Source organism: Oratosquilla oratoria, chromosome 32, assembly GCF_046742065.1.
Source record: "Oratosquilla oratoria isolate Oo_2021 chromosome 32, ASM4674206v1, whole genome shotgun sequence".
Taxonomy (NCBI): Eukaryota; Metazoa; Arthropoda; class Malacostraca; order Stomatopoda; family Squillidae; genus Oratosquilla; species Oratosquilla oratoria.
The window spans coordinates 13,714,590-13,735,047 of NC_134808.1; the positions used below are offsets into that span (position 1 = coordinate 13,714,590).

The 20,458-nt window shown below is 42.2% G+C and overlaps 1 protein-coding gene across 9 annotated transcripts in view; it reads left to right on the forward strand.

The window, feature by feature from the left end:
- RyR (Ryanodine receptor) overlaps positions 1–20,458 on the forward strand; it is a 636,026-nt gene that overhangs the window by 498,767 nt on the left and 116,801 nt on the right. For all 9 annotated transcript variants that reach the window (XM_076213834.1, XM_076213833.1, XM_076213832.1 and 6 more), the window contains 13 exons: positions 5,920–6,088; positions 7,833–7,958; positions 8,239–8,383; positions 10,284–10,407; positions 10,530–10,757; positions 11,796–11,967; positions 12,734–12,862; positions 13,819–13,954; positions 14,255–14,500; positions 17,241–17,430; positions 18,222–18,675; positions 19,831–19,968; positions 20,088–20,246. In XM_076213834.1, the coding sequence (XP_076069949.1) occupies positions 5,920–6,088; positions 7,833–7,958; positions 8,239–8,383; positions 10,284–10,407; positions 10,530–10,757; positions 11,796–11,967; positions 12,734–12,862; positions 13,819–13,954; positions 14,255–14,500; positions 17,241–17,430; positions 18,222–18,675; positions 19,831–19,968; positions 20,088–20,246 (2,416 nt within the window). The remainder of the gene's footprint in view (positions 1–5,919; positions 6,089–7,832; positions 7,959–8,238; positions 8,384–10,283; positions 10,408–10,529; positions 10,758–11,795; positions 11,968–12,733; positions 12,863–13,818; positions 13,955–14,254; positions 14,501–17,240; positions 17,431–18,221; positions 18,676–19,830; positions 19,969–20,087; positions 20,247–20,458) is intronic.

Below are 20,458 nucleotides of genomic sequence, written 5' to 3' on the forward strand. Positions count from 1 at the left end.
TAAATAATAATAATAAATGAAAATCAAGTAAATAATAATAAACAAACAGACAAATAATAACAAACAAATAAACAAATAATATAAAATAAATGACAGGCATTACATCTTGCTTAGATGTTTATTTAAACGAATCTTAAAGCTTCGAACTGAACTACATTGCACTGCCTATGCAGGAAGTTTATTCCATTTATCAACTACACGGTTGACGAAGTTGTTTCTACCCAGTTCCAAATTAAATTTATTTCCTGACAGTTTGAGACCATTATTTCTTGTGTGATTTTCAATCAGTGTGAAATTTTTGTCACTTTTGATGTTGTCAATTCCCTTTAGAATATTAAAAACCTGCATCAAGTCACCTCTGAGCCTACGCTTTTTATGAGAAAAAAGATTCATATGTTTGACTCGATTTTCGTATGACTTATTTTTTTAATTTGGAATCAGTTTTGTGACTCGCCGTTGTACTTTTTCCAATCTGTCAACGTCTTTAAATGAGATTCGGTGGCCATACGGAAACAGCATATTCCAAATTTGGACGAACTAACGATTTATATAGCTTGTTAATGAGTGATGGACTTTTGAAGTAAAAAAAAATCGTGCAATCAGTTCTAGAATTTTATTTGCTTTCTTGGAGGCTGAAATATACTGCTTAGATGATTTGAGATCGTTACTGATAATTTCGCCGAGATCCTTTTCACTATCCACTTTTGTTAACGAATTTCCAAATTACTTGTAATCGTACTTACTGTTATTTTTACCTATGTGCATTACCTTGCATTTACTTGTGTTAAATTTCATTAACCACTTTTTAGACCACTGCTGTAGTTTATCTAAATTTTCTTGAATACCTAATTGGTTTAAGTGATCATTTGCCATTTCTCAGTTTTGTATCATCAGCAAATTTGGAGATAATAGGTTTTAGTCCGTGGTCTATATCATTTATATATACTATGAATAGAAGTGACCCAAGAATGGAACCCTGAGGAACTCCACTCGTAACATTTTTCCATCTAGAAGTTTTGCCATTTAATACAACTCTCTGTTTTCGATCATTCAACTTAATAGGCTACCACTTATTCCGTTTGAAGCTAATTTAATGATTAGTCTTTCGTGGGGGACGGTATCAAAAGCTTTTGCAAAGTCTAGATATATTCAATCTATGTTGTTTCTTTTGTCATAATTTGAGATGACTGTGTTGTAGAATTCAAATAAGTTAGTCACGCAAGAATCTTTCCGTCTGAACCCATGCTGGCTATCATTTATCAAACAGTTACTTTCTAAATAATGTTTGATAGCATTTCTGATGAAAGTTTCCATAATTTTTCCTACAAGTGAAGTCAAATTTATAGGCCTGTAGTTATTTGCTTTCTTTTAGTCACCTTTTTTGGATGTGGGGATAACGGTAGCTAGCTTCCATTCTCTCGGGACATCTCCGAATATGATGGATTTCTTAGAAATAATTTCTAATGGAACAACAATATAATTTTTAATTTCCTTTAAGGTTCTTGGATACCAACTGTCAGATCCAGGTGTTTTATTAATTTTGAGTTTTTCTATACACCTTTTTAATTTTTTCTTTTGTTATATTCACCGTAGTAAGTTTACCCTAGACTTTTCACATGTTTCAATTTGGAGTTCACTCTGAGGTGTTTCGTTTACAAATACTGAGTAAAATATTACACATTCCTTCATTTGAATATTAAAGTTGACCATCAGCAGATAATAATAGGCCAATGTGATTCCTAATAACCTTTTTATCTCTAATGTAAATATAGAATTCTTTGGAATTCTCGTTGGATCTATCAGCGATATTAATTTCTTATTGTCATTTTCATTTCTAAATCTCTCTGTTTTATCACATAACTTTGATGGTTCTTTGGTGCACCGAGCAATTGCATTTCTTATAAGTCTGTCTCTTTTTAGCAATACTTTTTTCAGTTTCTTTGTCAAGCCATTTTGGGTGAGCCTGATTTCAGGGACGTCTATCCTTAAACGGGACGTAAGTATGAATCATCTTAGTAAGCGTATTTTGAACAATTTCCCACGTCTTATCTACAGGTCTTTCGCTTAATTTTGTCTCCCAATCTGTAAGCTGAAGCTCCTGATGTACAGAGCTTTACTAAAATCGGGTATTTTAGATACACATGTATCTATTCTGAAATTTTTAGCAGTTTGAATCTAAGTTGTGATCGCTATTTCCAATAGTTTCACCAACCTCTATATCGGCCATCATGCTTTCGAGGCTAGTGATCAATAGATCGAGTAAATTTCCATGTCTTGTAGACTCTTTTACATGCTGACCTAAGTAATTATCACCGAGAAAATCTATCAAGCTACTACCTATACCGTATGGCCATGTTCAAGGGTCATCTAATCAATGTCAGTAAAATTGCTAATGATAATGCTTTTTGCCTATATAATACACCTACATTAATTTTTTGTCCATTTGTTTGGGTTGATTCTACCCACAAACTATCATATGCATCCTGCATCCTATTTCACTTTTTCAAAAATACAGGCATGGACATTGCTTTTAACGTACAGCAGAACATCCCCACCTTTCTTGTGGTTTCTGTCCTGATGAAAGTGTTTAAATCCCGCAATATTAAATTCAGTTTCAAACTCTTTACCATTTAACCATGTATCGGTTATTCCTATCATATCGAGATTTTGGCTTTTGACATACGCCTGTATTTCTTGGAATTTGTTCCTAATACTACGAGTATTAGAGTACATGGTTTCAAGAAACTCGTGATTATTTCTTTTTGACACTTTTGAGTTTCAACATTATGCCTTACATTATAATTTTGTTCTTTATTGGCACCTTGCTCTATATTGACATTTGGTCCTTCATTGACATTCAGTGCCTCATGGACATTTGCCCCATCACGGACATCTGGTCCCTCGCGGTCATCCGATCTCTTATGTACACTTTGCCCCCATCCGTTACCACGTCCCATACCGGCCACCGGTCGTTCATTGACATTCTGTTTGGCATCACTTCTTGAAATGATATTCTTTCCTCCACTGACATTATATCCTACCGTGATATTTTGTCCTCCACTATCATTACATCCCATCGTAATATTTTGTCCTTTGACATTACATCCTATATTTCGTCCTCTACCTGCATTATATCCTAAAATTATATTTTGTCCTACACTGACATATTGCCCTACATTATTGCTATGTCTTACTCTGATTTCCCCAGCACACTCTATTTCCCCTTCCCTTTGAATTTCTACCCCCAAAAAGGAACTAGTTCATTACAACCTCCCACAATAAAGTTTGTAAGAACATCTTTGCCTCTGCGAGTAAGATTGATCCCTTCAGAAGCATAAAGGTCATGACGCCTGGGAAAGAGATAACAAGGGTCAAGAATATGGTATCCCAGTTGCGTGTACAATTGTGATATCCTCTCATTGATTCCTATGGCTCTACTGTGCCAACACGAGCCAACGTAGATCCCCGAAAGGATCCCACAGACTACGTGACGGCTCCCACGCTCCTTCATCTCCTGAAGGAGGACCTTATAATTCCGAACAAGTTCCTCTGATTTCACCCTACTCACATCGTTACTTCCCGTATGAACAATCGTAACCGTGTTCGTCCGCCTTTGCTCCCTGGTGGTCTGGGTACAATCAGCGATCCCACGGCCCGGTTGATATAAAAACTTGCAACATCTTTTAGTCTTCCGCTGCAGGATGTTGTCATAGCCTCGCACCATGGAGTCCCCCACCACCAAGAACTCCTGATTTTCAGCCACCTCATCTTCCAGCAGAGCAAAACGATTGGCTAGAGCCAGCGGTTGCTCCGCAGGGAACCCGCTTACCGCATCATCATCATCATCATCATCATCACCCACCTCCTCTGTCTCCCCTCTTCTTCTTTCTCCCCACCGTCCTTCTCTTCGTCCTCTTCTTTCTCCTCTTCCTCCTTTTTTCCTCCTTCTCCTCCCTCTACTCATGAAATAGCCATCAGTTTTGACGAAACTTTTATTTTTTGTCATTGCAAGTGCTCCAGTAAATTTTGTTAGACAGGAAATATTTCTAACACTGTACAATGTTAAGATGAATATGTCTAATGCTTGTATTGCAAAATATAAATCTTTTGCAAAGGTTTCATCATACAGGAATAATAAAATTGCACAATGAATTTGCATATTCTCTTATAATATCAATGCAATAAAAAGACTTGCTTTACATTTTTAGGATATACATAATAGGTTAAGTGAAAATTGAAAAATGCCCATAAACAAAAAATGTCTAAATTGTAATTACTTTAAATTATATTTTTGTTTATTAGCTATATCATAATTATATGCAGTGCACAACGATCCACACAAAATCGCCCTCCCTCACTCCTTCAATCTGTACTTTATCTCTTTAGCACACTGACCTGCCTTAAGGCACGTTTTGCTCGGTGCGATTATCGTTCAGCGATAATCGTTCATGGTGCAATGATCATCGTCAAACGATTGTCTAGAACACTAATTCTTTGTTATTAAACGAGGGTGTTTTGCTTCGAGCTATAAAGTACGAGGCTGATAATTATTATTTTAACCGAACCTACAACCAACGTGTTTACCCAAATAAGATGCCAGGAGGTATGATGCGCATCACCCGCCATTGCCTGTGGTAGGCTAATATAATCGCACCGAGCTAAACATACTTTTAAGAATCATGTCCCGGCCTCGTCCAGGCAATTTCATGCAAATTCTGGCTTGAAGTGAGTCTGGATCGATCAAGACCTCTTGAAGTCTTAAGGCACTTTCACATTGGATTATTTTTCTTCCAACCTCCAATTAACCGATGGTAACACCCACCTCCAGAACATTTTCCGCCGTAAAATCACTATGGCAAACTAGTTTGTTTTCTCAACAAAAAATACATAGAAAGTTGTGGGCTACAAAGCTGGTCCAACAGCCGGAGAAAAAAATACCCTGGTGTAATAATGCCTTGAGTGCACAAAACCAAATTCACAAATTACCTCATCATGTTGAAGGAATTAACTTGAATAATTAATAATCAATTGAATACCTAATAATTAAATGAATGATTAATAATGAATTAAATAATAATTAATTGAATAATTAATGAGTAATTCATTTGAATAAAATTGTCAGGCGGTAGAACACAATACTTTGAGGTGCCAAATCCGTACTTTCGGGAAGAAAGGCAGCTCGCACACCAATCGCAATGGATGCCTACACTCTGTGAAAACAGTATTACCTGTACTGTATGGACATGAACATATAATTTTCCTTTACTTTTTATTTCAGAGATCCATGTACTTGATTTCTAGTGGGCAAACGTACAAGAAAAGTTGCTTTCACAGAGTGTAGGTATCTGTTGCGATTGGTCTCATGCAACTGGTTGGATCGGCGTGCGAACTGCCTAAAGGGTTAAGAAAAAGAAGTCGGAGACAAAGAACGAAAAATGATTGGCCGACCAGAGGTTCTTCTTAGTTGAATTAGATCGACAGACGTTAGCCAAAGCACAACTAACCTTTGAATCACCTATTACAGTGGTTGCCAAACTATGGGGCGCTCCCCCCCCCCGGAGGGGTGAGGGGGATACAAGGGAGGCATGAAGTCATCTGTTGAAAAATTATCGTTTAATAAGAATAATGATGCATCTGCCATTACATACGTGCAAAGTATAATTCTATCATTCACCCCAACCCATTTTCTATATATTATATAATTGTACATATAATATATATGATGTATAATGATATATAGTATGTAATTATATATAATTTCATATAGATACAAAAAAGGTGGGAGGACGTACAGGTCTGCTGGAAGCAAACAGGGGGCGTCATATAAGATAGTTTGGGAACAACTGACCTAGTATGACCTTTTATCCCCCCATGCCCTTTGGTGGCTTCACTGGCTTTTGGTTGTTCTTTCCACCACAGCGTTCAGCTTGACCAAGACATCACGACCTTGGTTCAAAAGTTCAGCGAGCACTACCACGACGCCTGGGCTTCGCGCAAATTCGAGAACGGCTGGTCCTATGCAGAGTCGTGGAACGAGGAAGCCAAGACGCACCCTCGACTCAAACCCTACTCGATGCTCTCCGACTACGTGAGTGGATAAATTACTCTCCACCCCCTCCTCCTCTTCCTCCTTCGATAAGGTGGTATGTTTTCTATGTTTCCCTCGACATGGGGCTTTCTAAATGGTCTGGTACCGGGAGGAGACTTTCTTTAGTTGAGGAGTTTTGGCGGCTAAGGGATGAAACGGAGTCTCCGTCGATGAAGACCCTGACTCCGCCCGTCACCCAATGGAAGTTCCCTGACACCAACTGAACTAAATATCTATCAGAGACGTGTGTTTCAAGAGGTTTTTGAAGAAAGACATGAATATTCGCAGTTCCAGATTGATGATGATAATAATGATGATGAGAGCAAGTTTTCTCTAATGCAAGTGTCTGTTTCTCCAATTTCAAAGAAAATGTCTGTAGTGTTAACAGTTATTTTTTGTTTTGATTCCCGTGACTGTTACTAAAAAAATGCGAATCTATTTAAGATTATTATGCTTGATGAAATAAGTCATTATTAAGTATGATGGACTGTACTGTAGGAGTGGGATGTCCAATATTATCTCTCTCTCTCTCTCTCTCTCTCTCTCTCTCTCTCTCTCTCTCTCTCTCTCTCTCTCTCTCTCTATCTATCTATCTCTCTCTCTCTCTCTCTCTCTCTCTCTCTCTATCTATCTATCTCTCTCTCTCTCTCTCTCTCTCTCTCTCTCTCTCTCTCTCTCTCTCTCTCTCTCACACACACACACACACACACACACACACACACACACACACACACACACACACACACACACACGTAAACGATATGGACGAAGGAGTTGAATGTTATATGAATTTCTTCGCAGATGATGCAAAATTAGAAAGTATCAACAAATGAGGACTGTGACTCATTACAATCAGACCTGGACACAATCAGGAAATGGACTCAAAAGTGGGAGGTGAACTTTGATATCAAGAAGTGTAGCATAATAGAGTTTGGTAAAAGCAAAAACAGAATTTCAAAAAATTACAAAATTGGTGAAAATGAAATAAAAAAGTGCACTCGGAAAGGGACCCTGGAGTGATAATCAGCAATGACATGTCACCGGACAGACATAAAAACAAAATAGTAGGTGAAACATACAACCTACTAAGGTCAATGAAAGTGGCATTTGAATACTTGGATGAAGAAATAATAAAATAAATATCAGTCACATAATTAGACCAAAACTGGAATATGCAGCGACACTATAGACACCCAGTACTAAAAAGAATATAAGGAAAATAGAAAGAATACAGAGAGCAACAACAAAGTTGGCACCAGCTCTTTCCAAATTAACATACGAACAAAGATTATCGAAGCTAGAACTACCAACACTAGAGTAAAGAAGAGAAGGAGGTGATCTACTGACTATATATAGAATCATGAAAGGAATGGAAATCCTTGACAGAAAAGATTTACAATGGAAAATGACAATGGAAAAACAAGAGGTCATGAAAAGAAACTCAAAAAGGACAACTATAGAAGAGACAGGAAAAAGAATAGCTTCCCACACAGAATGCTGGATACATGGAATAACTTAGATAAAAAAACATATGTGCAAATACTATTCACGATTTTAAGAATAAACTTGATGCTGAAAGATACAAAGACAGGTCACTACGAGCATAGCTCCCTTCCTGTATAATACAGCTAGGTAAATACAACTAGGTAAATACACACACACACACACACACACACACACACACGCAGAGAGAGACAGGCAGATATCGCATCGACCTGTAATAAGAATGTCCTTTCTTCTTTAGGAGCGTGAGCGTTACCGTGAACCGGTCCGGGAAGCTCTAAAGGCCCTCCTAGCGCTCAATTGGAACATTGAGTTCGAAAGCATGGAGGGCGGAGGAGGTCGAGAGCAGCTGCATCGCCAGGACACGGTAAGGCACCACCTAGATTCTCAATAACACCAAATAACTACACTATCTAGTTGACCCTGTTAGATAACCATGCATCTGTCTTTGCCGGCTGGAACAATGTATGTGTCTAGGTAGACACATACCTTCATTTAGGTGTCGAAAGGAAGACACAATAATCTGTCATGGGGTTTACACCTTTAGGAAATTGTCGTGGTGTGGGCACAGGTGGAGCTGTAGATATGCAAGGCTGTTCTTCTTCGTCTTCTTTGGGTTGATCTCCTCTGTCTTTGGGTTCTTCCAGTCGGACCTCTACAACTACAACCCTCAACCGGTGGATATGACCAACCTCACGTTGAGCAGAGAGATGCAGAACATGGCCGAGCGACTGGCGGAGAACGCCCACGACATTTGGGCCAAACGCAAGAAGGGAGAGTTCGAATCTTGTGGTAGGTGCTTCTCCACCTCCTCCTCCTCCTTCTCCACTATCTCCTCCTCCTCCTCCTCCTCCTCCTCCTCCTCTACTCTCCTCCTCCACCACCTTCTCCTCCTCCATCTCTTCCTTATCCTCCTCCCCTCTTCCTTCTCTTCTTCCTCTTCATCCTCCCCATCCTCCTTCCCCCCTCCTCCCCTCCTCTTCACTCAGGACTAGCGTACCTCTTTTATATCTGCACCCTTGAAGTGGCCCCTGCACAGTAAATATTTATTGACAAACTGAAATATTTATTGACAACTATATTGAAACACTGTTGTCAGTATTGGCCGTGGCAGGTTAATACCTGATAACCAAGAAAGATCTCTAGAAGTGTTAATACCTCATGCTGAAAGCAAGTGGAAATTCAGGGTTGTCAACAGTAAAGTATTGATAATACCATGCCCCTGCCACACATACGAGACTCAAATGATTTCGTTTGAGCAGAAACGACTTAGATTACAAATTTCTAATTTTCAAATCTCCAAATGCCAAATCACCTTTGTGTCATACATTGAGAAACTGAATGACGAACTAAGAAAAGTTGAACCTATACGAATGTTAAACACATTGTTGAACTGTCCTTACGGAGGTCTAGAATACTGAAAGTGAAGTCGTCTTCTAACTTTAAAATTCACAGAATTTGACGATAATCTCGAATGTGTGACGGGGGCTTTTGCATAGTTATTGTATGCGAGGATCCCCTCAGAGTACAGTTCACTCCTTCAGAAGTCGTTACAATTTAAGATTAGGAAAGGATTAACTCTGCTCGATTTGAACCGCGCAGAAACCGTGGCGGTGCCGCATAGTCAAGGGAAAACTCCTCCAATGACTTACAATTTTATTGAACCGCCGCAGTTCAAGCCGCTAGTTTGAACTGGGCCAGAGCAGGTCTAGTGATTGTTGTAAGGAGAAATGAGTCTAGTTAGATCCTTCCGCGACGTCCTGAGAAAAAAATATATTAATTTAGTAGATCCATATATAACACAATTAAGTGAAATAACCAAGTTAAATCAGATAACCCAGTTGAGATAACCCAGTTAAGTGAGATAGCCCAGTTAGAAAACTATCTTGATTTAACTATCTACGGTACACTGGAAAACTATCTCGACTGGACTATCTATAACTCTTTAACAGCCCAATACCCCGATCAGGACAAATATTTTATTCTGGTTAACGGCATGCTATTTTTTAAGTTTAGGATAGAGGACCCCTTGATTGTTTAAAGGCTGGGTAAGATTATTCAGTTAACTAAGTTACTGTAGGTATACTGTTCCACTATAATGTCAGGATCGTAGTAGCAGGAGACTGACACTGAGTAAAGACCAAGCAAACCAGCTAAGTTGTGTGATAAGGACCTCTACACTAAGCGCTGCCCTTGACTCAAATAAAGAAATCGTGTGGCGTTAGCCAGAAGAGAATTTGTAGAGTACTTCACTGTAATAAAGGATTAAGAGGGATGAAACTTTCAAAGAGGGCTCTACACGATCAATATTATTGCGCAATATTCGGTATTGTACAGTATTATTGACGGTGTAGCGATGGTATTAGAGAATGACACAGTATATTGAAGACATCAAATGTACAGGCCAAACACGTGTGCATCTTCAACATCATCCCTACACCGTCAATAACATTGTACAATACGGAGTACTGCGAAATAATAGACCGCGTAGGGCTCCCTTAAGATGAGAAGATAGATAGATAAATGGTCAGAGGGGAAAGAAGAGGGGAAGACAGGGAGAGACTGACAGAGACACAGACAGACAGACAGACAAAAGGACAGACAGGCAAATAGATAGGCCCTCTTCTGCAGTGAAAAGGTTGCGCAAATTCGTTAAATTTTCTTTGGCTTACATTGAGCTGTTGCCTTACAGGATTGGGCATCCACCCGCAGATGGTTCCGTACGACATGCTGACAGAAAAGGAGAAGAGGAAGGATCGCCTCCGCTCCATCGAGCTGCTCAAATACCTGCAGTTCATGGGCTACAGGCTGACACGGTCAGTGGCTAGTCGGTGGAAATGTAAAAGATGTATCTTTTTAAGAATAGCTGTCCTAGGGAGCGCATAACCCTCACCCCATTGTCACGATGTTGATTGTCCCCATTTTCTCCTGATGGCAGAGCTCATGCCGGAGGTGAAGACGGGTCGGTTGCAGCAGGAGCCGTGGAGCGCCGCTTCGCCTACAGCCTTCTGGAAAAACTTCTTCAGTACCTCGATTTCGCTGCCATCAACATGAAGATCCTTAAGCCCTCAGGCAACCTCTCCCGCCGTAACTCCTTCAAGACCTCCACCAAGGATGTCAAGTTCTTCTCCAAAGTCGTCCTCCCGCTCATGGAAAAATATTTCAGGTGATTCTGTGTGTGTGTGTGTGTGTGTGTGTGTGTGTGTGTGTGTGTGTGTGTGTGTGTGTGTGTGTGTGTGTGTGTGTGTTTCTGTCTGTCTGTCTGTCACTGTGTGTGTGATTCACCATGGTCTTGGTTCACGTGTTGGACTCGTGATCGACAGCTATTACCCTCCGGGAAGAGAGCTCAGAGCTCATATATGACCGATCTATGGGTACCGCTATGACCTTACACGTACACACATCCCCAGCTCCCCGCCCACTAGAACTGGAGTAACGACTCGCAGCGCAGCGATACTGAAATTATTTCAGCCCTGGGCGGGATTCGAACTCGGACTGCTGTAGCAGCACTTGCGAATGCTACTACTACGCCGTCGAGCCGTGGATGTGTGATTCACTATGGTCTTGGATTACGTGCAGGATTCGTGATCAACAGCTATTTCCCGCCTGGAAGAGAGCTCAGAGCTCATATATGACCGATCTTTGGATAATGCTGTGACCTTACACGCACACACACACACACACCCAACTCCCCGTGTGTGTGTGTGTGTGTGTGTGTGTGTGTGTGTGTGTGTGTGTGTGTGTGTGTGTGTGTGTGTGTGTGTGTGTGTGTGTGTGTGTGTGTGTGTGTGTGTGTGTGTGTGTGTGTTTGAGTGTGCATGTGTGTGTGTGTGTGTGTGTGTGTGTGTGTGTGTGTGTGTGTGTGTGTGTGTGTGTGTGTGTGTGTGAGTTAAGTATTTGTGCATGTTTATGTGTGTGCATTCTATTTTTTTTTTGTGGCGACGCTTTATGTATTTGCGCGTATGTGGGAATTGATAATATATTAGTTTTGATTTTACCTTTAGCACCTTTCCGCAGTGCCATAATAAATATAGAAATTCCATGTATGTTCCAGTCAAGAGATGTTGTAAAGTGGGTTTGTTGTATATATCTATCAGATGACCATGATAGTTTTTTGAAAGTGAAGTACTATAAGTTTTGTACGATTTTCTTGTCAGTTTACGTGTTAACACACATTCCATACTCATGAACTCTTTCTTCGCAGCACAAATCGCAACTATTTCTTAGCCCTCTCGACTTCGACAAACATGGCCGGGGCGGCTTCGCTCAAAGAAAAGGAGATGGTGGCCTCGCTTTTCTGCAAGTTGAGCAACCTGATGCGTCTCAAGATGTCCTGCTTCGGATCCGACGCCAAAGTCACCGTGAAATGTCTCCAGGTGAGTAATCTTCCAAAAGTGAGGGGAGACTTCGAGTATGATTCACGAAGCCTATTCTGAGTGTGGCTCCACGAAGGTTCTGCCTCATTACTAGAATGAACAATCATCCTTCATAACTCAAATTCCCTTATCTAAAGCCTCGTTGATACGGGGCTAGTTTAGTAGCAGCTAGTGGTAGCGACTTGTAAGATACCCCTCTACTTCCCCAGTGTCAACGGAAAGTTAGTAATCTTGCCTCCAATGCCTCCAAACTACCCTAGTGTCAACATTTACTTGCTAGGGAAGTTAACCTGCAGCTAGCACTAGCGGCTACTAAACTAGCCCCGTGTCAATGATGTTTAAGCTGAACAAAACCGTTTGGTGTCAGCCAGAATAGAATCATAGTAGTTGACAGTTGGCCTCAGTTGGTCAAGTTTATTCAGAAAAAAAAAATCCCTGGGTGGTCGTTTTTGTGTGACGAGTTGTTTTGCGCCAGTCTAGTGCGTTTTTCATCACCACCTTTTGACCGAAGCTAGACAGCTTTGGCGGTTGGACACTGATATGGAGGACCTATAATTCGCTGCACTGAACTCGACCCAAACCGTATGGATTACAGGAACAGGGGCGAACCTCAGACCTCGAGGTACCGAGATGGAAAAAGTGGTTGAGTGGGTTTTATTTGTTTTTAATGGGGGTGTGTAATCAAACTACCTGCCTGCAGAAATATATTCATTCACGAGTCGGAATCTTATCTGTGTCTCTCTTCATTCCCGTGTCTTTTTCACAGGTGATGGTGAGATCCATCGACGCAAAGACCTTGGCCAAGAACTGTCCCGAGTTCATCCGGACATCCATGCTGACCTTCTTCAACAACGCCGCCGTGGACCTCGAGCATTGTATCTTCTTCTTGCAGGAGGTGAGTCAGAGAGCTCTTTCACCTTTTACAGCGGAGAGGTTCTTCTGAGTTTCCCAACACGGGGTCCTGGGATCCTAGGGGTGGGGTTCACAAGGGTTCTCAGGAGGGTCCCCTGACCAGTACCAATTAGTGGATCCCGGTCTATTCTATTCAGTGTAGACCTCCGGGAACCAGTATTCCATAAGCGAGGAGTCTACAAGATGAAAGCCTGGAAACCATTCCTCTGAGTCATAAACTGTTAGTTGAGATAGCTATAGGCTCTTAGGATCCTTGGGAGTCCACAAGGGTTCTTAGGAGGGTCCCCAGACCAGTACCAATTAGTGGATCCCGGTCGATTCTATTCAATGTTGACCTCTGGAAAACAGTATTCCATAAGCTAGGAGTCTACGAGATGAAAGCCTAGGAACCATTCCTGTGAGCTGTTAGTTGACATGGTCACGGGGTCCTGGGATCCTTGGGGTCCATAAGGATTCTCAGGAGGGTCCCCGGACCAGTACCAGTTAGCGGATCCCGGTCGGTTCTATTCAGTATAGACCTCCGGGAAACAGTATTCCATAAACGAGGAGTCTGCAAGATGAAAGTCTGGGAACCATTCCTCTGAGCCATAATATGTTAGTCGAGACATGTCGGGTGAGTTATTCTCCAAATGACACAAAGGTCATTCAACTTGAACAGAATAGTTTGAGTTTACACAAATATACCATTAAACCATTCATTCGCCAGTTTTCTTTTATTCCTTCCAACCCTACTTTTGCCCTTCTTTATTCTTTGTTTGATTTTTTCTTGATCTCGGTCATGTTGAGTGTTGAGCCGTCCTTCCAGGTGATTTGATTATTGGAACGCCTTCATTACTACAAGGCTAAACATGGAATACCTTTATTTCCAGTTCGATTTATTATTATTTTTTTTTAGGGGGGGGGGCGAACTTCTTAATCCATCTTCTCTTCTCGCTACAGAGCAAATACGCCTATGTCCGCGGAGCGCACCTGAAGACATCGGCGTCACTCAATTACGTCCAGATGGTCCTCCTGCCGGTCCTTACCTCCCTCTTCGACCACACTGCCGCCTGCGAGTTCGGGCAAGATCTCTTACGTACGTAGTTTTATTGTTTTTATTATTTTTATGTTATCATTATCATTATTATTACTATTGTTATAATCATCGCCGTCATCGTCATCATCATTGTCATCATCCATCATCATTTTTATTGTTTGTTATCTTACTATTATCTAATTATCTTTATCTTATCATGCTTATTTTTATGATGATTATTATCATCATGATGATTAGTACTTTTTCTCTCTATCTAAGGTATACACGAACAGCTGGAAGGAAAACTCCCGATAAACACATTAGAACTAGCCTATCTAAATCTCTCTCTCTCCTTACCAGTGGACGAGATCCAGGTAGCTTGCTACAAGATCCTGGCGGCCCTCTACCAACTTGGCACAGATTTGACTCTTGACAAGGGACGCAAGTTTATCAAGACCGAGATCGATCGCCACCGCCCCTCGATCGGTGGCTGTCTCGGTGCCTTTTCGTCCACGTTCCCGGTGGCCTTCCTGGAGCCGCTCCTGAACAAGCACAATCCCTTCAGCATCCACAATCGCCTCGCCGACACGTCCCTTGAAGCGCAAGGTACAGTTTTCCTGCTTCGTGCTCAAGCGTCGTTCTTTAGATCTCGGCTTCACTAATGCGTGCCGTTGATAGTCCGTTTGAGTAAAAACTACTTCGGTTGCGAAACTCGTATTTATCTTTCCATCATATATAGCAAAGCTGATTAAATGAAGCGGCCTTGCTGTAGATGTGCTGTGTCTTGCTACAATGCTTCTGACCCTGGGCAGTGAGTGAGATGCAGGGATGACCCGTCATCCAGGAGGAGCCAAGAAAAGAGAGAGCGAGGGGTGGTGAATAGGAGTGGAGTATGTGGGGATGAAATGGGTAGGAGTGGATTTATGCATTTGACTTTGGCTACCTCCCTTGTAAGGGGGAAAACCCGTTTGTATATGTACGTATGAATGATGAACCATGAAATTGTAAACCTACTATTGAAATATCCTTAGAGAAGTCTAGATTTCTGTAAACAAAATAATATTTTATTTATGCAAGTAGAGTTTGGAGGTAGGATGTGGGAGGAAAAATAGCCTAGTGTGATAACCCCTTTACCTAACTTGGCAGTAAAACCCAGCCCACATCTTGTTGAGATGATGTTTGCAAGGCATTCTTCTACTTTGGATATAAAGCGCTTTGCTGGGTAATCATATAATTAGGATATATTGAATTTTGTTTGTATACAAATGATCTTCACCAGTTTGAATATTGTTACTGTCGAAAATACCAAAAAGGCGGACATTAATTTTCCCTGCCACAGGATTCCTTACAGTAATTCACTTGTACATCTGTATCACAATACTGTAATGGTAGATTCGGGGTACAGTTTTACAGCCATAATGAGCATTGGTCATATTATCTTATGTTTTACAAGATCCAGAGAACAAGGTCTACCCGTGTGCAAATAAACGCGGGATTGAGTCAGATGGGCTATGGGCTACCTAGGACAGACCACCCGCTCGCGTGGGATCGGTTTGTATAGGAGGGAAAGAATGTCTGTAAGAAAATGAAAAAATAGTAGTGTATAAGAAAAAGCTATTGCCAATAAGCACTTTTTGCATGGGCGATAAACTAAGGGGCGATTGATGGTGGTGGCTCGGGAAAAACGGGCAGGGAGCTTGGACGGTGACGTCGACGCCTGCGATTGAAATCATAAAAAATTGAGAAAATGGTTGGAGGTGTAGTAGTAGAGAAATGTTGAAAAACGGAAAAATCTTTAGTGGGAGGTAAACTGAAACGAGATGTATAAGAGGAAGTTAGAAAGAAAGCGAATTTATTCGAAGAAAAAGTACGTGTAGATGTTTGTGCGTGGAGCGTGGTTATGTTCGTGAGAGGTGTGTGTATGTATCTTACGAGAAGTGAGTAGAGTTCACTTTCCGCGTGTGGCGTTGCTGATTAACCTCAAGCTAGTCAACGCGTTCCTGATTAACCCCAGGTGAGGTTGAGAGTTCCTGATTAACCCCAGGTGAGGCTTGAGCGTTCCTGATTAACCTCAGGTGAGGCTTGAGCGTTCCTGATTAACCCCAGGTGAGGCAATGAGCGTTTGGCCTCTTAAGAGGCAATGGCAATATCCGAAGCGTAGTCAAGAGAGTGGATCCGATGGCAGTGCGAGGGGGGCGGTGGGCGAGTGTTGGTTTATCTCTTTTCTTCCAAGCACAACTCTGAAAGCAGAGAATTACGTGACTCGGGAAACGTGTGTATTTGTCAGAAGTGTAAACCCGCTCGCCAGCGTCAGCGAAGAGGCCAGGCGTGTGCGGGCCGGTCGACAGGAGAGGCCCGGCACATCTTCCCCACGACCGGCCGGCGAAGAATTATGGGCGTTGGCGAAAAAGCCAGGTGTGTACCGGATCGGTCGACGGGACATGAGACTAAAGGTCATGATAAAATCTCATCCCCCACGACCGGCCGGCGAAGAATTATGGGCGTTGGCTGAGTGATCTCGAGTGAAGGGCGACGACCGACCTCTGCTGAGCCAGCGAGTGTGTGTGTATATCTCTTTTCTTCCAAGCACAACTCTGAAAGCAGAGAATTACGTGACTTGGGAAACGTGTGTATTTGTCTTAGGTGTAAACCCGCTTGCCAGCGTCAACGAAGAGGTCAGGCTTGTGCCAGACCGGTCAGCAGCAAAGGAGAAAAATCTCCTCCGCCGCGACCGGCCGGCGAAGATTGATGGGCGCTGTTGAGAGAACTGGAGCGAAGAGCGACGTCTGACCTCTGCTGAGTCGGTGTTGGTTATGTCAGATGAGGCTTGGGGCTTGAATGGCATTATGACGTCATGACGCCATTTGCGCAGTAAAGTTTGCGTTTTTCTTTACTGGCGGGCAGATTCTTACGTACTCTAGACCTTGGCTTAGTGATTCTTTACCTTTTGTCTTATTGCTTTTGCTTCCCTCACATGTTAAACAAATATGATTTTTTTTTCTTCAAATTATTGAAAACAGTTCTCTGCTTAACGATGTTTCAGAATACTTGAACATTGTTCTACTTCAGCAGCTTGTCACAATTTCCTGAAATCCCTGTAGTAGTTTGGTGAAGGCAAATTATGAGATTATTAAACTGATGTAGCTAAAATTATCTCATTAAAGCAGCCACGTGTACTTGTCAATGATTTACCAAACAAAATATCATTGAGAGCAGATTCGATGCCTTACAGTCAACTTGATATGCCCTCAAAGATTTGGACGTTTATACTTATGGAGTGCACAGGAGACAAAGCACCTACACTGATCAAATATTTGTAATCACAAACGACATTGTTTTGCCACAGAAATCATCGCGAAGATGGAGACCGCCATGCCGACCCTGGAAACCGTACTTCGAAATGTCGAGAAGTTCGTGGAGGACGAAGTGCGCCACGAGGAATCCCCCCAGGTCATCGACGTCCTCCTGCCGATGCTGTGCGCCTACCTGCCCTGCTGGTGGAACCAGGGTCCGGACAACCTCAACCCCTCAGACGGGTAAGTCGAGCTTGTTGCTCTGGATGTAGCAACTATACTTACGACCTAACCTGTCATTATAGATGGCCAGTTTAGAGTCAACAAAAGGAGAAAGAAGGGAGTAAGAATACGATGTTTAAGCGCCGCAGTATGGTTCCCTTAAGAAAACTGGGTATGAGCACTTTCGTGATCAGTGCTATCGGCTGGTGGTATTCTTAAAAAAGAAGTTAGGGCATTTAAAGTAAAATCCCATGACTGCTTCTGTTGGTTCTAGGCTGACCACCTATATTGACAAGTTAAGTTGTATTCATGTTTGTTACATCCACAGTAACATTTTGGTGACCCTGTAGTGATTATACGTAGTTGTTGGATCTTCGCTGTCTGCTATGAGCTCTTGTGAATGCCTTCAAACAGAAACTAGTATAGGGATTTCAGTGGAATCTCGTAAGAGAGATTTAAAGATAGGGTATATTCTGCACGGGATATATCCTCATGTTTATCGTTTTTCTTTATATGTGTTATTGTTTTCATCATGACCAAGCATAAAAAAATTCATTAGCTACTTCCTTTCGTGTCTTGTAACATCTAGTGGGTCACGAAGAAACTGACTTGATTTATTATTTTAGTTTCGTCCAAATAACTAATAGTCTTTTACTTTCTCTTGTTTCCTATCTATGATTAGACTAAAAGCTGAGTAGACCCTAGCCTTGTCGATGTTCAAATTCTGTTCATACGTATTTGCCGCGTCCACTCCGCCTCTCGACCTGACGGGGCCTGGCACGATGACCTGACCTCATGTGATTCTGTTGCAGGAACCATATTTCGATGGTAACATGTGAGCACATGAACCTCCTTCTACGGACGGTCCTCCGACTCATCATGAAGAACGTGGGCACCGAGAATGCCTCGTGGATGACGCGTATTGCCGGCTACACGCAGCAGATCATCATCAATTCAAGTGAAGAGCTCCTAAGCGACCCCTACTTGCCACTGGCCGAGAAGGTTCGCAAGAGGACCGAGCACATGTTCAACAAAGAAGAAAACCTCAAAGGGTTCCTCAAGTCAGCCACAGATGATACGAGCCAGGTGGAGAGTCAGTTGCAGGAGGAGTGGCTCCTGCTCGTGAGAGACATCTACGCGTTCTACCCGCTGCTCATCAAGTACGTCGACCAGCAGAGAAACCACTGGCTCAAGCACGACGTTAGCGAAGCCGAAGATATATACAATCACGTCGCAGAGATCTTCCACATTTGGTCCAACTCGCAGGTAAGGATGAGAAGGCGGAAGAGAAAGAGGAGGGAAAGGAAAAAACAGAGGAGAAGGCGGAGGAGAAAGCAGAGGAGGAGGAGGAGGAGGAAGGAGGAGGAGGAGGAGAACAACGAGGGTGAAGATGAGGAGGAGGAGGAGAACGAGGATGAAGAGGAGGAGGAGAGAACGAGGATGAAGAGGAGGAGGAGAAAACGAGGATGAAGAGGAGGAAGAGGAAAAGATGAGGAAAACCGTTCTCATCCAGAATAATTTAAGGCAACACAGAATGACTCTTGTACAGCGTTTAAATTAGTTTGATTGGAAGCGAGTTGATTACAAAAGTTTCATCTTTTAATCACTCGGACTCTAGACAACCTGCTATGCATTGAAAAAATTAAATAATAGACTGTTTACGCCACATGGAATTTATTGTAGCTGACGCCAGGCGGTTTAACTTAAGCTCTTGTAGGAAATATTTAGTATAAAATAGGTTAAAATGTTGTCAGAGAAGTAAAGGGTGTTAAAATAAGGAATGATAGGATAGTTAAAAGGGACGGGGCACATATGAGAATAGGAAAATAGAACAGAACAGATCAACCTAAAGTGTTTTGGTCATTTACGAGTCGATGGTGCCGGAAGCGAGAGAAACTAGTAAACTGAGGAAAAGGTGAGTGGGTGAGGGTGTGGGTGTGGGTGACACAGTTTGAAATGAATGTACTGACTAAGGCGACTAGCTATTCTTAAGAGGGGATGTACCGAGAATGAGCTGGCAGTAATGTTATGAAAGAAATGAGGTGCAAACTTTACTTGGCTGGCTTAGGCAGGAGTGAAAAGGAAGAGTGTGGGAGTGAAAGGGGTCAAGGAGTTTGTCTTCTATGTCTAGTCATTACTTGCTCATTCTATAACGGGAAGTAAATATGCTGGCCGAACGGGTTAGGACGTCGATATTCGCAACGGAAGCCGAGGTGATGAAAGTTTATACCCTGTCACCGGTGAGCTGAACCAAGGACATGGTTCATTAAATTCCACGCTACAAAGTCCTCTGTAAAGAACAATCCTAGTCTCCTGATAGGGGGAGTTTTGTGGCGTTAAACGGAATCATCATCATCAATCAAATGTTCTGGAAAAATAAAGTGTCCTTTGACCAAAGTTTTCTTCGTTCCATGCCCACAGTACTTTCGGCGCGAGGAGACCAACTTCATCAGCCAAAATGAGATCGACAATATGACGCTGATCATGCCTACGGCGTCGTCAAGGGCGCGATCCAACGCCATACCTGAGGCATCATCAGGCGGCGGCGGCAAAGTCAAAGTAGGACATTTTTTCTCTTCCTTCGTATGTTTTTATTTTATTTGTGTGCCTATTTCACTTTTCTTGCCTTTTTCATTATCACCAGCCTTTTTGAGGTTACATTTCCTTCTTTTCTGCAGAAGAAGAAGCGCTCTCGTGACAAAAAAAGGGATAAGGACAAGGAACTCGCCTCTTCGCTCATGGTGGCCTGTCTCAAACGCCTCCTTCCTGTTGGACTGAACCTCTTCGCCGGCAGGGAGCAGGAGATCGTACAGCACTGCAAAGAGAAGTTCCTCAAGGTATGGGTGAGGAGAAGGAAGATTATCTGGAGTACAGCTTCCTACCTTATATTACGTAGTAGTAGTGTACAGTCTCTCTAGAAGTATGCCGGATGCTAAATTTTAATCATATAAACTTACATATTATTTGCAGTCATTTTAATCCTTTGCTATATGTAGAACACTGATATGCAAGTATGCTAGAACAAAAAATTATAGCGACGGGAGAATTC